Genomic DNA, 18,003 nt, shown 5'->3' on the forward strand with positions numbered 1-18,003 from the left:
CATAACTCATTAGCACAACTCATTTGCATATGCCACACCCCTTGACATCGCCAGAAGTGTATCATTAGCATAACTGATTTGCATACGCCCCACCCCCTGACATCACCTATCCTGGCTGTTTTGGACCCAATCCTGCCCATTCAGGGCCGAAATTGGGCCCAAAATGGCAAAGAGGCCGAAAATAGGCCCCAAATGGTCAGGATTGGGCAGCTGCTGAGTGGGAGAGTGATCCACCACCCATCAGAGGCCCAATCCTGGCCATTTTGGCCCCAATCCTGGCTGTTTGAGGCCTGATCCTGGCCATTTTGGGCCCAAATTGGGCCACTTCGGCCCCGATCCAGGCCAAAACGGGCCCAAAATGGCCAAAAATCAGGTGGGCGGGGGCACTTGACATGTGACCTTTTGGGAGTACTACTGGAACTGCGTTCCTGTGCGTTCCCCCTCAAAATGAGCCCTGGATATAAAGGTGGTATAGAAATAAATATAGTACTTCAATGACCAACATTTATTTATGTATTTTGAGCATTTCTACGCTGCCTTTTATATAAGAAAAATCCAGCATTAAAAACTCAGCCAGTGCTCAACATAAAACAAAAAGCAGCATAAAATGAGTCTTAAACATTCCTCAGCCCAAGACTATAAAACAATGTGTGCGTTTTTTAAAAAAAATAACCCTATAATTAATAGTTCTAGTAAACAAAAACATTGTGGCCTGGCACCCAAAAGAAACTAGCGTAGACACAAGGTATGTGTCAAAGGGAAAGGCATTCCACAGGCAAGGAGCCACCACTGAAAAAGCCCAACTGGGGCCTTAAAAGGAAGCACAAAAGAAAAAGGAAATTCTGAAACGACTTTTTATCTTCGATAGTAAGATAAACAAAGCAGAGGAAGACAGCGACCTCCTTTTCATTCATTTTTCTCCTTACATTTCCTTACAAATGCTTTAAAATTCTGAACTGAATAAAACATTCAGTCTCTCCGCTACATCCAAAAGCGTAATTATTAGACAACAGAAATGAAGTGATAAGAAAGATGCTATGACAAACTAGCCGTATAAAAACGATTAAATGTTAAAGAACTGATTTTTGCAAGCTCTCTCACTGAATGGCATGAACGGAAGAAAGAGACAGGCTTCCGTACCTGGGTAAAGTCAATGCTGAATCCTCCTTGACAAAAGCCCTGTCCTTCGGCCTCGATGTTTGCTGCAAAACAGGAGAAAAGAATTGATTGTAAGGGCGCACAATACACATTCGGGTACCTGCTGCTTCCAGTTGGGAAGGGGTGCCCTTGAGAATTTTTTGCCACGATCCGTACGGTCTTGAGAGGAAAATGATGGTGGAAACCTTTGAGTCTAGCTAATGTTGCCAGTTTAGCATTTTGGAATCCTCACTCCAGAACCTCACAATTCTTAGCATCTGAACAGACTATTACGGATTGAAGCAGGAGTCAGAGAAAGGCTGGTCCTGCCCCCAACCCCCAGCTCCTGATGCCAGCATGTCAGAACAGCGCCTTTAAGAAACACAGCCCCCATGTTCCTCAGCTACTGCTCACCCCAGGCAGCAATGGCCCCAGCATGTACAACTGTCCTTCATTTAAGTAGATCTTAAATGAGGTTGCCTCTTCTCTTGCAAAAACCCAGACCTAACTCTTTAACAAAGCAAATGTTAAGTTTAGCCCTATAAGCTCAGAGGTTTCCGAAACCAAAAAATGGCTGCTGGGGCGGGGACACCAACGACATAATAATAACATAGGGCCAATTATAAAATGCAGGAAAATTCCAAACCAAGCACCCTCCCAACAATGGAGGCAGCTGATTCTGAAGGAGCGCTCCCTACAGACATACAGAAGAGGTTCTTCGGAAACGCCTCCTGTTCCAGTGAGATTGAGGAAAACCATGCGTGGCTCTTTGCTTACAGGAAGAAGGAAGCAGGTTCTGGGAAACACATTTCCATGTGTTATAGTGACCATGGGCACCGCAGCCACAACCACCACCTTAACATATTCCTTTTCACTTGCTACAACCACCACCTTAACATACTCCTTTTCACTTGCCCATCAGTGCTGCAATAATAACAACAACAACATTTGATTTATATACCGCCCTTCAGGACAATTTAACACCCACTCAGAGCAGTTTACAAAGTATGTTATTATTATCCCCACAATAAACAGGTGGGTGGGGCTGAGAGAGCTCCAGAGAGCTGTGACTAGCCCAAGGTCACCCAGCTGGGTTCAAGTGGAGGAGTGGGGAATCAAACCTGGGTCTCCAGATTAGAGTCCTGCTGCTCTTTATATGACTGACCCAAGGTCACCCAGCTGGCTTCAAGCAGAGGAGTGGGGAATCAAACCCAATTCTCCAGATTAGAGTCCCGCCCTCTTAACCACTACACCAAACCGGCAAGAGGGAAGCAGCTCACTAGTTATTCATTTACAACATTCATACCCTGCTGTCCTTCAATAAAATATTATCTAGTTGGCTTACAACCTTCAGTTAAAACAATAAAAATAAATACATTCCCCCCCAAAGCAGCACAAAAATGAATCAAGATAATAGAAATTAAAAAGCAACTACACAGCAGATAACTTTAAGAGCTCCATAAAAGCAGCTTGGGAGGGAGAGAGAGGGGGGAGGTAACTGGAGATCCCCTACCACCTGTCGGAACCTGGAGGGGTATCAGGCATACCAGGTTCCCACTGGTGGTAGGGGATCTCCAGTTACTGTGGATTTTCCGGGCTGTATGGCCGTGGTCTTGGCATTGTAGTTCCTGACGTTTCGCCAGCAGCTGTGACTGGCATCTTCAGAGGTGTAGCACCCAAAGACAGAGATCTCTCAGTGTCACAGACTGTGACACTGAGAGATTTCTGTGACACTGTGACACTGAGAGATCTCTGTCTTTCGGTGCTATACCTCTGAAGATGTCAGTCCCAGCTGCTGGCGAAACGTCAGGAACTACAATGCCAAGACCACGGCCATACAGCCCGGAAAACCCACAACAACCATCGTTCTCCAGCCATGAAAGCCTTCGACAATATATCGATCTCCAGTTACTGTTCAGTTGGGTGGCAAGAGAAAAATGAGCTGGAAAATTGGGGGCGACAGGCAGTGTTCCAACATGCTGGTGTCACTCTCCGCATGCCTGAAGGTAAGGTCAGCATGTTGCCACTCTGGCTCTGGGCAAACCACATGCTGATGTCCCTTCCAGATGCACAGGAACTGACATCAGTGTGTCACTGCTGACATAATACTGGCGAGAGCCCTGTCCATCCAGTAAGTCTCCTTGTGCAGGCAATCCTAAGGGACACCAATGTTTCTAAACCTCAGCTACAGTCTGAAGTGATGCAGCCCTGAAAGAGGTGTACCTCTTCATCAGCTGTTTCTAAAAACTAGGCTTCAATACAACTGTGCCTGTACTATAGGGCTTCCCCAGCTGTGACATGCCTACATGTCTAGTGACCAAGCAAAGGAACTAGGACCTGGGAGACACGGGTTCAAATCCTCGCTCGGCCATGAAGCTCAAGGGCTGTCCTTGAACCAGTCCCTGTCTTTCCGCCTAGGGTCTGGGAGAGCCAGGATCAAATCCGCACTCTGCCACGGAAGCAGCAGCAAAACCAGGAGCTTGATTCAGTCCCCACTGGACCGTCCTACATGGCTGGTGAGCTTTGTTTGGCTTCGGGGGTCACGTCACGCAGTCCTGCAAGAACTGATGCCAGAAGCACTGAGGTGGGGGTTATATACTGAGGCTTCTTTCTCACAAACAGCAGATGATAAGGTAAACCTATGGGGGGAGCAGTAAAAGAGAAGGCAAGGCTAGGTAACAGCCGAAGAGAAATAGCAGGAACGTGCACGTTTTTGTATTGTTTTGAACTATGATCAAATAAGGCTGTTGACTTAAAATCAATCAATCAATCAATCAATCAATCAATCAATCAATCAATCAATCAATCAAAGGTTTATCACGGTCACAAGACCAGCCAGGTTAAGTACAGATTAAAAAAGCAGTTTTTAAATACTTAAAATGGATAAATACATAAAAGATAAAATCATAAAATCCCGTTTCCTTTGTCAAGTGATTCCGCTTTCGGAGTGCTATCACACAGAATTTTGCAACTGTGTAAGATACAGTTCTCTGGCTATCCTCTAAAAGATATACCTGAAGGGTTTCGGGACTAAAATCGATATAATACTCTAATGGTTTAAATCTATAGAGTAGTGGGATAATTAATTGTATCCTTTCTTCTTGATAGAATGTGCAGTGCAAAAGTATGTGTGTGATATTTTCGACCACTTTATTTGAACAGGGACAACAGCGCTGCTGCAAAAGCAGGCAGGAGAATCTCCCATACAAAACTGCAGAGGGGAATGCGTCAAATCGTGCTCTAGAGAAGGCCCATCTACATCTTTTGTTTGTAATATCCAAAAGATATGGGGATATGGTGTAACTCAGTTGGCTTAAAATGAAATCTGTTTTGAAAAAACATAAGCATAAATTCTAAAGTGTTCCTTTCCCTTTTTGCCTATATTTACAGATCAGCAAACCACAGAAAGCTTTCAGATAGCACTGGTTTTAAAACAGGAAAAGAGAGCATTCCAGAGCTGATGGCTCACATGCCACGATTGAGACCAAGGAGACTTTTTATGATGTGGTTAATCCTCTGAATATGGGGCTTTACAACAGAAATGCTAACAGACCCTGATCGTTATCATTGCATACAATGAAATCCTTTTTCTTAGGACATTTTTATATTATTTTGATACTCCGGATGATTCACAATCTGTCCCCAACTGTTTTCCTGTTTAAATAGGAGTGGAGAGGGGAGAGAAATCAAGCCAGCCATTTCAAGACAGATCTTTGGCTTCTGTTGATCTCCCACTAGAAATAGGCAAAATTTTGCCTATTCTAGTTTACAAATAATCTGGTTTAATTAGATGGTTTGTATGGAATCTGCAGGACGCCAAATTTCCTATTCTGTTTTCAGGGGTACAAAGGCCCTGTGCTACCTGGGAAGTGTACGCATTTATTTACAAAATTTATACTTGGCCTTTCTGCGCTCATAAGGGCCACCAAGGTGGTTAACAAATTCAAAAAACACATATAATAAAATCAAATCTTCAAGACCATTAAAACCAACAACAAAAAAATCATCAAAACAATTAAAACTACAGCTAAAATATATATACAGGCGTTGCAAGGGTTATGGAAGCTGATGTCAGGTCCAGTGTGTGTTTAAACTGTACTGACTCCATTTTCTAATGCTTCTAGTGTCTAAGTGCTTTCCCCGCAGGTGCACCAGTTCCCAGGCAGCTTTCCCACCGGAGGAGACTGTTTTGTCTAACACCGTTCCACCAAGCATTGGCCTTGAAGGAGAGCAGCTTCCCAAGACTGAAAGATGTTGTTTTGAGAACTGTGGGGGGAGGCTGATTCAGATGGGAACTGTTACTCTGTACCTCATGCTTTGCCCTTCATTGGTAACAATGACTGTGTACCATCCTGAGTCTTCTATTCAGGACAGTGGACTATAATGGACCTTTTCTGCAGTAAAGTTTCCTTATTCAATCAATGGACTCTTGTTTGCTTTTGAAAGGGAACCTGTAGGAAGAGCCTTATCTAGCCACAGGCTGACATTTTGTTACCAATCATGCCGGAGTCGGGCCCAGCGGAATCCAAGGTAGTCCCGGACAGGGATCCTTTGTTTGATCCGTATGCGTCTCCCGACAGTCAAACAGCGCAACCCCAAGAATCTCAGGAACCGGTGCCAGCCGGGACCGGAGCTTCGACTTCTACCCCGCCTCTCATCGACCTCGGCAGTGAGGGGACAAGGCCGACGGCTGCCGCTCTCCCCTTGATCTCGTTACCCACCCCGTCGGAGTGGGGAGCCAGACCCCGAGAAACGCGAGAGCGCCGGGCCGGTGGACTACATCCAAGAGTTTCGATGGACGGGCGCCGAAGCCTAGAGACTGCCCCTGAGCTGGATAGCAGCCAACCGTGGCTGTTTTGGAACAGGACGACCGAACAGACGGACGGGAACACATCCCGCCGCGGCGCCCTGAGTTGGGATTATTCGGAACTTGCCCCATGGAAAGAGCCAACGGAAGTTCCTGAACAAAGTTGGGTGCAGATGCAAAGTCGCACCCATGCTGTAGATTCCGGCATCTCGGCAGTGACGGGCCTAGCCAAAGGAATTCTAGCAGCGAGATCGCGAGTCGATCAAGGAGACCCTCCGCCTTGGGGGCCGTTTTCCCCGGTGAGTACAACCGAGGGAGGTTCCGTGATGGGGCAACCGGGTCCAAGCCGAATGCAACAGTTGGAAGCTAGGCTGATCGACATGGAGGAAAGTTTGGCTCATGCCATTCACCTAATCTCAGCGATGGGGGCAGGAGAGAGACTATCACCTGAAGAAATGGCTGTACAAATAGCCACCCTCCAAAGCGTTATTTCCTATCCAGTGGAGGACGCCCCGCAGCCGCCGCCGCCTTCGGGAGAGGAGGAATCCTACCCTGGAGAACCGGGAGAACCGCCCGCGGAACTCCCTAGATTAGACGAAATTCCGCCTAGCGGAGATACTCCAGCTGAGGTACCTGGAGAGACTCCAACGGAACCCCCTAGATCGGACGGGGATACACCTCCCGAGGAGACTCCAGCTGAGGTGCCTAGAGAAGGGGAAGAAGGGCCAACCCGTCCAACCGAGACGACGGTGATACCCCCTCCCGCTTCTCCAATAACGGTCCGGCCGGATCAGTCGGAAGAGCCTCCGGCTCCTCCTGGGGAGGAATTGCCGCAACAACCGCTAGAAGTTGTCCCCATTCAGCAAACCCCAAGGGACGGTCTACCGGCGCCACAAGACCAGCCGCTGCTTCCCAGAGTAACGACGCCGGGAGGGGCAAGCCCGCACGGCCCACCACCCATCAGGCCTTCGCCGCTGCGGCCCCTTCCGCTTCGACCGCAACTAATCCCTTTGCAGCAACCGATACGTTTGCCACCTGACCAACCCGTATTACCACCTCCGAACCAACCAGTGGGGCCTACACCACTATGACCCCACCAACCCGCCCCTCAGCGGCCGATCATCACTCAACCGCACCGGCCACCTCCACTTCAACCGCTACTGCCGGCACCTCCGGTATTGCCACCACCAGCCCGACCAAGGTTGCAGCAGCCTGCCCGGCCACGGCTACAGCCACCGGCCCAGCCGAGGCCACCACCGCCAGCCCAGCCGAGGCCACCACCGCCAGCCCAGCCGAGATTGCCACCACCAGCTCAGCCGGTGTTGCCGCCGCCAGTGCAACCAGCACCGCTACCACAACCGGGTCCCCAACTACTTCCCCTCGTACCTCAAGTGCCATTGATGCTTCCGACGGACTTCTACCCAGCACCGGCTCCGAGACAAGACCTCCCGATGGGCTGGGTGAAACTGGAAGCTACTTTTGATGGGGATCCCTCCAAACTGGGATTTTTCCTAGTGCAAGTAGTGCAATTCTTCAACCGGTGGGGACACCTCTTCGGCAGCGAGGCCAGTCAAATTGAGCATCTTGGCTCCCGCTTACAAGGCAAAGCAGCGGACTGGTATGTAGGTCTATACAATATCGGGGCCCCTGAACTCAATACTCTCCAGGGGTTGGTGGACGCTATTCGAGCACAATACGAAGACCCCTTAGAGGAAACCAGGGCCCGAACAGAATTGCAAGCCATTAAACAAGGCAGCATGTCGGCAAGGGACTATATTACGAAATTCCGACAACTAGCTGCCAAATGCCCTAGGTGTGAGGAGTCCACCAAAATCATCCTGCTGTTCAAGCAAGGGCTAAACCCGAGACTTCTGGACAGAGCCCTTATGCAGGACAATCCTCCTACGTTGTTAGGTTGGATCCAACTTGCATGTGAAGTCGAAAATCGCATTTTGGAAGTCCGTTTGGTTGAACAACAACAACAAACGGGACAAAGAAGACCCTTGACTTTGCAGAAGGGAGGACGGGGAGCTGGATACGCCACTCGTGGAGCGAGAGATGCTAGATGGCAACAAGGGCTGTGTTTGCAATGCGGACAAGCCGGTCACTTTGCAGCACAATGCCCCTACCGGCCTGTGCAAAGACCTCCGCTTCAACTACGGCGTCCAACCCTTGCTCCATTTCCTACTCTCCAACGCCCGATTCCCGCTCCACGAGCGAACAGAGGCCGCGGCGCTGCCCAACGGCCCGCCTCAGAAAGGGGGCTGGAAGCGGAAGAAGTTATGGAATACGACCCCGCTTCCCCAAACGCAGAGGTAAACCCAGAAAGCCCCCAGTCGGGAAACGAGATGGATCTGTCGTAAAAGGGCCCAAACGACAGATCCACCCCAAGCCCGTCCCTGCACGGAACCGGCCACCTGGGTCCATCCTATTCATGCCAGTGACTTTACTTAACCCGGAGAGGAAGATGCACATCCGAGTGCAAGCCCTTATCGACTCGGGCTGCTCAAGAGACATCATTGCCCCAGCCCTAGTCAACGGACTAGTCCTACCAACTCGTGAATTGCAAAATCCAGTAATATTTGAACAAATGGATGGCACCAATATGAACCCTGTTACCACCGAAACCATTCCAGTGATCACCGGCATGGGCCAACACTGGGAGAAAAGGTCTTTTGTCATCAGCTCCACTGCCAAATACCCGTTAATTCTAGGCAGCAAGTGGCTATGTGATCACAATCCCTACATAAATTGGGCAGAAGGATGCGTCACTTTCAGTCACGCCAACTGTAAAAACCATCGCTGGAACCAAAACTGGGGTAGTGATCCAACTCACACCGAGAAGGCTCTTCTCACCCAAGAAGAAATAAACCAAATACCCGAACCGTATTGGCCCTTTCTGAATGCTTTCTCCGAAGAAGAAGCTAATACTTTACCCCCGCACCGACGAACTGACTGTGCGGTGGAAATTGTACCTGGAGCCTCACTGCCCAAAGGACGACTCTATCCCATGAGTCTCCATGAACGAGAGGAGCTCCGGAAATTCATCGACACCAATCTTCAAAGAGGGTTCATCCGCCCAGCCAATAGCCCCCATGCCGCTCCGGTACTCTTCGTGAAGAAAAAAGATGGGGGACTTCGGCTGTGCACGGACTTTAGAGGACTTAATGCTGTGTCCACCAACAACGCCTATCCCATCCCACTCATCCGAGACCTTCTCAACGTCGTGGCCCAAGGTAAGATCTTTACAAAATTAGATTTAAAAGATGCTTACTTCCACGTCCGTATCAAGGCAGGGGATGAGTGGAAAACCGCATTTAATACACCCCTCGGACAGTATGAATACTTAGTTATGCCCTTTGGATTGGCGGGAGCCCCGTCTGTATTCATGTCCATGATAAATGAAGTTCTACACGAGTTCCTTTATAAAGGTGTAGTGGTGTACCTTGATGATGTATTAATTTATTCGAACACAGAGGAGGAACACATTCAAATGGTGCAAAAAGTCCTGGCCACTTTGATGAATAATAAGCTACCCATCAAGTTATCCAAATGTGAATTCCATAAAACTGAACTCACTTACCTTGGGTACTGTATCTCCCAAGAGGGTTTAAAAATGGATCCAGCCAAAATACAAGCGATCCAAGAATGGCAAACTCCCACCACCCGCAAAGAACTGCAGTCCTTCCTGGGTTTTGCCAACTTCTATAGAGACTTTATAGCAAACTTCGCCCAAATCACGCTCCCCTTAACAGAATTATTAAAGACTAAAAATAAAGGGGACCAGGCTAAAAAACCCTCCTCCAAAATACAATGGACATCCGATTGCCAAACTGCTTTCGAATGCCTGAAAGAGCAATTTGTAACAGAACCCATCCTCTGCCACCCCAACGAGAATTACCCTTTCATAGTACAAGTCGACGCCAGCGATGCGGCGATAGGAGGGGTATTATTGCAGAAGGGGGAGGATGGGAAACTGCGGCCTTGTGCATTCCTGTCAAGGAAGTTTTCAGAAGCAGAAAGAAATTGGAATGTGTGGGAGAAGGAAGCTTTTGCAGTAAAGGCAGCCCTCACTAACTGGAGACATTGGCTGGAGGGGGCGCGATACCCCTTCGAGGTCTGGACAGATCATAAAAATCTGGAGGCCCTTCGAAGCCCTCGCAGACTGAATGCCAAACAATTACGATGGGCAGAATTCTTTTCCAAATTCAATTTCACTTTAAATTACCTCCCGGGCAAGACTAACTTTCTTGCAGACGCCCTATCGCGCATGCCCCAACACAAGAGCAAACGGGAGGAGACTGTAGACACGGTCTTCTCACCTACGCAATTGGGAGGCGTGGTGACTACCCGCAGCCGAGCAAGCCAGCCCCCTCCCGCATAACCAGGAGTGGAAATCGAAACTTAAAGCTGAGGTGGAAAAGGAGGGGGATAAAGCACCTAAAAGCAAACTGGCTCAATCCCCACAGGGGGATTGGCTAGCTGGAAGCAAATTTTACGTCCCGGACAGCCTCCGACGGGAGGTATTACAGCGATGTCACGATGCCCCCACTGCTGGTCATTATGGGTATCTGAAAACGTTGCATCTAATACAACGGCAATTCTGGTGGCCGGGCATGCGCAAAGACATTTCCCAATACGTTAGCTCCTGTCCCATTTGCCTCAGCGCCAAAACCCGGAAGGGGAAACCTCCAGGTCTCCTACAACCATTGGAAACACCTAACAGACCTTGGGAAATAATATCTATGGACTTTATCACTGATTTACCCCTTTCGAAAGGACATAATTGCATTTTAGTCGTGGTAGATCTGTTCTCCAAACAAGCTCATTTTATTCCATGTACTGCTATACCCACCGCTCGAAAACTGGCGGATTTATTCTTAAAACACATCGTAAAATTACATTCTTTTCCGTCCAAGGTGATTTCGGATCGCGGCGGACAATTCGTTGCCAACTTCTGGCGGGAGCTTTTGCGAATGTTGAATATTGAGCAAGGAATCAGCTCAAGCCACCACCCACAAACCGACGGACAATCCGAAAAAACTAATCAGATTTTAGAGCAGTTCCTTCGTTGCTACATTAATTTCCAACAAGATAATTGGGTGGACCTTCTTCCTTTGGCTGAATTCTCATACAACAACAGTGTACATGCCTCCACTGGGGAGGCCCCTTTCAAAATTGTATATGGAGCTCACTTCAATCCCTTCCCATTGGACACTCCCCCTCTCCATTCCTCTAATTCGCCTGATGTATCTTCATGGTGGGGGGAGGCCACGCAGCAATGGACTCTTATTAAAAAACACCTCGAAAAAGCCAAACTGGATTACAAAAAGTACGCAGATCGCCATCGTGCGGCCGAATGGGATTTGCAACCTGGAGATCATGTTTATATTTCCACCAAGAACCTGAAATTAGCTCAGACAAGCCGCAAACTAGCGTTAAAGTTCCTTGGACCTTTCCCTGTGCGCAAGGTAATCAATAAAGTGACTGTTGCTATAAATTTACCCAAGAACTTGCGCCACGTTCATGATACATTCCATGTCAGTCTCCTTAAAAGGGCTCCCACCGACGACAAGTGGCACATCAAAGCTCCACCCATTCCAACTTTGATAGACGACCAAATACACTATGAAGTGCAACAAATTTTGGACTCTAAATTCAAACGGAATCAGCTTTTTTACCTCATTAGGTGGAAGGACTTTGATTCTGGATACGATGAGTGGGTGAACTCTGTACATGTTCATGCTCCTAGATTAACCAAAGCTTTTCATACTCGTTACCCATATAAACCAGGGGGGGATCTATTTTAAGGGGGGCAGAATGTCAGGTCCACTGTGTGTTTAAACTGTACTGACTCCATTTTCTAATGCTTCTAGTGTCTAAGTGCTTTCCCCGCAGGTGCACCAGTTCCCAGGCAGCTTTCCCACCGGAGGAGACTGTTTTGTCTAACACCGTTCCACCAAGCATTGGCCTTGAAGGAGAGCAGCTTCCCAAGACTGAAAGATGTTGTTTTGAGAACTGTGGGGGGAGGCTGATTCAGATGGGAACTGTTACTCTGTACCTCATGCTTTGCCCTTCATTGGTAACAATGACTGTGTACCATCCTGAGTCTTCTATTCAGGACAGTGGACTATAATGGACCTTTTCTGCAGTAAAGTTTCCTTATTCAATCAATGGACTCTTGTTTGCTTTTGAAAGGGAACCTGTAGGAAGAGCCTTATCTAGCCACAGGCTGACAGCTGAGACAGAAGAAACAACATGAAGCTCCCATCCCAGCTGTTGCAGCTGTACAATCAGCCGATCTCCACAGGCTAACACCTCATGAGGACCTAAAGTCTATGTATTGTATAAGCCTATGTTTGAGGTCCCAGCTGGGAACTTAATTGCTAGCAGGGGTCATTTCGTAGAAAAAGAGCTGGAGGAACTCATTAGCATAACTCATTAGCATAACTCATTAGCATATATCACGCCTCTTGCCATCATCAGAAGTGTGTCATTAGTGTAACTGATTTGCATATGCCACACCCCCTGACATCACCTATCCTGGCTGTTTTGGACCCAATCTTGGCCATTCAGGGCCGAAATGGGGCCCAAAATGGCAAAAAAGGGTCTGAAAATGTCTGAAAAGGGGCCCAAAATGGTCAGGATCAGGCCACTGATGAGCAGGAGAGTGATCCACCACCATCCAGGCCGAAATGGGCCCAAAATGGCCGAGAGTCAGGTGGGCGGGGCCACCTGACATGTGACCTCTTTGGGGAACTGTGTTCCCCCCTGAAATGAGCCCTGATTGCTAGGCACATTTGACTGGGGTGTGAGAAGAAAGGGCTTTAGGCCCCCCACAAATGTACATGTAATAATGATAATAAAGAATAAAAACGTTGAAAATTAAAGGGAACTGAAAACAAATATTTCTGAAGTGCATCTTTACTAATGGGGCAGCCTGTTCTACTCTACTGCCTGTGAATAAGAGAGAGAGAGAGAGAGAGAGAGAGAGAGAGAGAGAGAGAGAGAGAGAGAGAGAGAGAGAGAGAGAGAGAGAGAGAGAGAGCATGACAGATCCCCGCTTGTTATGCATAAAATGTGATGTGCAGGCCAAGGAGGCTCAGGGTGGTAAATACAACAGCAAGACATTCTCCACATACCTGACCTGCAGGGAGCATATTCAACAGCTTTAGACCCATCATGAAGATAACAAGTTCCCACAGGTTCCCGTTCTGGTTTCTGTTCAGTTCTCCAGTGATACAATGGAGCGCATGCCTGCGGGTGAAACAAAATCACAGCTATTTAGAAGTAGCTCCAGTATGTCGGAAGAGAAGAGAGCAAGCACTGAAGCCACGGAAGACTCAACAGGAAAGACTCAATGCCAATGAGCAAAAATACTCTGCCTCCGCCTTAGCTATGCATCAAGCAACAATACAGAAAATACAAAGGAAAGCTCTGCCTTCTTTGCAATTTGAGACATGTGAATTTCCTGCTTTGTAATAGGCTGGAGGTCCAAATTAAATCTCTGCCGACTTTCAGTGAGATCTAGCTGTTAATTTGCTGGCGCCTCCCTAGCAGAAAGTAGCATCAGCATCTATTTTGCTCTGACGCTCAGTGGACACTGACTGCCTGTCAGTGTGCAAAAGCTCCAAGCCACCTGAATGTCAGGGAGAAGCTGCTGCGTACAGACTTCTCCTCCCACAGGGACTGGCAAGATTTGAGGCCAGTAGCACCCCAGAGACCGACAAGATTTCTAGGGTATGAGCTTTTGAGTCAAAGCTCCCTTCATCTGATTAAAGGAGCTCTGACTCTTGAAAGCTCGTACCCTGGAAATCTAGTTGGCCTCTAAGGTGCAATTGGGCTTGAATCTTGCTCTTGTTCTGCAGACCGACACACCTATCCACCTGAAACTACAGGGATCTTCTGAGAAACATGATGCAGTACATTAAATAATGATAAAAGCCAGATTTAAGAGCATAAAAACAAACTTTGCACTATGTTCTGACTATGCGTCATGTCCCAGGTTCACTTCACCCTTCCCTGGCAACCACAAGGGGAGGGGTGGAGGATGTGAGTTGGTGCGAGATTAGCCACCGTTCCTACATGGGGCAGATGACTCAATATAGCCCCCCCACTAATACGAGACAGGCAGGGAGGCCAATCGGTGGATCTGAGTACTGGACTCAACCAAATGCCTGGCGGAACATCTCTGTCTTACAGGCCTGCTGGAAGGACACAAGGTCTTGGTGGGCCCGAGTATCCTCTGACACAGAGTTCCACCAGGTTGGCGCCAGGACTGAAAACGCCCTGGCCCTGGTGGAGGCCAGTCAAGCCCCCCTAGGGCCAGAGACCACCAGTAGATGTTTTCCTGCTGATCCAAGTGCTCTCTGGGGTACATATGGGGAAAGGCGGTTCCTCCGGTATGCCGGTCCCAGTCCGTTTAGGGCTTTATAAGTTAAGACCAAAACCTTGAACCTGATCCGGAACTCCACAGGAAGCCAGTGCAGCTGCTGCAAGGTTGGAGTCACATATCTCCCGTACGGTGTACCCGCCAGGACACGTGCAGCAGCATTCTGGACCCGCTGCAACTTCTGGGTCAGATCCAAGGGAAGCCCTGCATAGAGCGAGTTACAGTAGTCTAATCTGGAGGTGACTGTTTCATGGATCTCCATAGTTAGGTCATGGGTTGAAAGATAGGGGGCAAGTTGCCTGGCCTGCCAAAGGTGAAAAAAGGCAGACTGGGCAACTGCTGTGACCTGGGCCTCCATGGATAAGGAGAAGTCCAGCGTCACACCAAGACTCTTGACCGCCGGTACGGGCACAAGTGGCGCCCCATCGAACGCTGTAATGCAGCCTTAGTTCCTTAAATCAGTTCACATTCTAGTGTGACCAGGATGGGCCTATGCAGAAAAGAGGCTTGGCTCAATGGCTGAGGCCTTCAAGTGCAGGCAGGAGTCCCCATGCTGTGTCCCAAGAGAGATGAGAAAATAAAAGCAAAAGGTTACAGAAATCAGGTGTGAACTCAAAATGCAATTTTTCAGCAGCCTGCACGCAGAGACAAAAAGAAAACATTTATAGGCCTGTTCCACGAGATGCAGGAAATCAAAGGAGAATTCAAACAATGGTTAGGTATGCTAAAAGAGCAACATACATTATCTGATCAGGACAAAATAAAGATAGAAACAGTAAGCCGAAGAACCACTATACAGAATGGATGAAAGGATGACAAATTCCTTCAAAGAAGAATATTTTGACAAAGAACTTGCAGTTTTAAAAAGTGAAGTGAAAATTTCAGAAGAAAATTTGTTTGTGTTTTATACACAACAAAGCTGTATCATGAAAAGCGATGGATGGTTATAAAAGAAATGGGTTTGCCACCACAACATCTGATTTGTGTTGCTGTGCAACCTGTACTCTGGACAAGAAGCTACTGTTAGGACAGACCATGGAAAAACAAAAGGTTTCCAATTGGCAAAGGTATCAGACAAGGATGTATATTATCACCCTATTTGTTCAATCTATATGCAGAATTATATACAGAACTGCTGTAGCACAGTGGTTGAGGTTTGGTTGTGAATCAGCACTCTGCTAGTTCGAATCCCACTACTGCCATGAGCTCAGTAGGTGGCCTTGGGTCAGCCACTCCTCTCAGCCCCAGCTCCCCAGCTGTATTGTGGAGATAATAATAACAGTAACTTGTTCACCGCTCTGGGTAAGGCACTACTCTGTCTAGAAAAGCGGTATATAAGCACAGTTATTATATCAAAAGGAAAGCTGGGTTAGATTTAGATAAAGGTGGAGTGAAAGGAACATGAACAATTTGAGATAAGCAGGTGACTGCGCATTACTGGCAGAAAACAGTGAAGACTTGAAATGTCTACGGATAAAAATTAAAGAAGAAAGTGCCAAAGCAGGATTACAGCTGAACATGAAAAAAGTAATGACCCCCAAGGATTTGCACAATTTTAAGGCTGACAATGAAGAAACTGAAATTGCTGAAGACTTTCCTATTCCTTGGCTTGATCAGAAACCAAAAGGGAGACTGCACCCAAGAAATTAGAAAGGGATTGAGACTGGGAAGGACCCTCATGAAGAAACTAGGAAACCAAAATCAAGATAATACATGTAACGGTATTCCCCATTACTTTGTATGGATGTGAGAGTTACATAATGAAGAAAGCTGACAGGAAGAAAATTGTTTTATCTGAAATGTGATTTTGGAGGTGATTTTTCAGCATGCCATGGACCACCAAAAACACAAATAGGTGGGTCCTAGATCAAAATCAAGCTTGAATTCTCTCTAGAAGCTAAAATGACAAAACTGAGGCTATGATACCTTGATCTCATCATGAGAAGACAAGACGCTCTGGAAAAGACAATAATGCTAAGGAAGGTGGACGTTAGTAGGAAAAGAGGAAGCCCTCGAATGAGATGGCTTGATAGGACATTTTGGAGGTCTTTCATTCATAGCTCACCACAGGTCAGAAGCAACTTGACAACACATAACAAACATGGAAGCAATCCTAACTAATGTCTACTCAAGATGGGTAGCTGTGTTTGTCTTTAGCAGTAGAAAAGAGCAAGAGTCCAATAGCACCTATAAGGCTAACAAAATTTGTGGTAGGGTATGAACTTTCTTGAGTCACAGCTCACTTCATTAGATATCTGTCTTATCGGTGCTACTGGACTCCTGCTCTTTTCTATGTCTACTCAGAAGTAAGTCCTATTTTCTTCAATGTGACTTATTCCCAGAAAAACGTTCTTAGGATCTCTTGCTGTGTAATACCACCCTCCGGTGACTATTGATGCAATCATGCGGTTAAAATCTCTGCAAGTTACAAAGCAGTGTTGATATTAAGTCCTGTGGTGCTTCCAAAGAGCATGCCTCATAACTCTCCCTTCCATTTATGACAGGTCAGAGCAGCAACTGCTAGAAACACAGACAGACCGTAAGGCTAACAGCAAGTACAACCCTCTTGATCTCATTGCTCTTCATACCAACATTATGAGCGAGGCCCATGCTATTATTACGCGGAACCCAGGATCTCAGGCCATGTAGTGCTCAGGGCCACTCAGCGGTGTCCATGACAGCGGTGACTCATGTCCATGACTCAGCGGCGTCCATGAAATGTTTTAAATGTTTTTAATGCTGTTATCCGCCCTGAGCCTGCTTGCGGGGAGGGCGGGATATAAATATGATAAAATAAATAAAAATAAAATGTGTTTGTTTGTTTGTTTGGCGTATTTATAGTCCCACTTTCTCACTGTTTTTAACAGGCAAAATTCCCACACAGTTTAAACACCACAATAAGTCAAAAGCCTTAAACATGAAGCCTTACCAGAATTTTATCATTTTTAGATCTCACCGATGCTCCAAACCATTGATGCGACTTGAATTCCAATGGATCATTCGCAGCATAATTTCGGTTGCCTGAAGAAGACAAATAATTCAGTCAGGAAACTGGTAAAAAAGAAATGTGTCTAGAAATCCTGCTGTGTCTCAACAGCTCAATGATGATTTCATGTGAAATCCCAAAGAAAATGACTCTGAGCTGCTTTATGCGTCATGAGTGGCTCTTCTCTGTTTTCTTGTTACTCGGACCTGTTGGCCTGCAGGCTGGTTCTACAGAAAAACATTGTGATGTAAGGTGGTATGACATTTTTGTCTCTAATATGTAGTCTGGGACAACTCATTCACACACTCAGTTGTCAAACCGATAAATAAACCATGACTTGAACAGTTAAGCTGTCATCTCCCCCCCCTCCTCTCTCACTCACAATTTTTAATTTCATGCAAAAACTAAGGATACATTCACACAGCATAAAAAGTACAGATATTGACAGTGGTACAAAAACTTCACATGTACTGTATCTTGGGTGTATTCACTAACTCAAGCCAAACTCAAGCCAGATTTTCTAGTTGTTTAAAGCTGCAGGTGCTTGTACAGAAAAAAATACAGCCAATCTTGTAATGGAAAGTGACTGTATTTTGCTTGTATCTTTTAAACAATGTATAGGTGACAATCTAACTGATAAACAGCCACTTCCGGGTGCCCTCAAAAGTGCAACCAGGTTGC

General features: G+C 47.0%; 1 protein-coding gene across 1 annotated transcript in view; it reads right to left on the reverse strand.

The window, feature by feature from the left end:
- The window catches only part of ITGAV (integrin subunit alpha V), a 93,479-nt gene that overhangs the window by 47,189 nt on the left and 28,287 nt on the right, over positions 1-18,003 (reverse strand). Inside the window, exons 3-5 of the mRNA XM_054970819.1 lie at positions 17,266-17,357; positions 13,087-13,201; positions 1,141-1,202 (exon numbers count right to left, since the gene is read on the reverse strand). Coding sequence (XP_054826794.1) covers positions 1,141-1,202; positions 13,087-13,201; positions 17,266-17,357 — 269 coding nt within the window. The remainder of the gene's footprint in view (positions 1-1,140; positions 1,203-13,086; positions 13,202-17,265; positions 17,358-18,003) is intronic.

This window comes from Eublepharis macularius, chromosome 2 (assembly GCF_028583425.1).
Source record: "Eublepharis macularius isolate TG4126 chromosome 2, MPM_Emac_v1.0, whole genome shotgun sequence".
NCBI classification, from domain to species: Eukaryota; Metazoa; Chordata; class Lepidosauria; order Squamata; family Eublepharidae; genus Eublepharis; species Eublepharis macularius.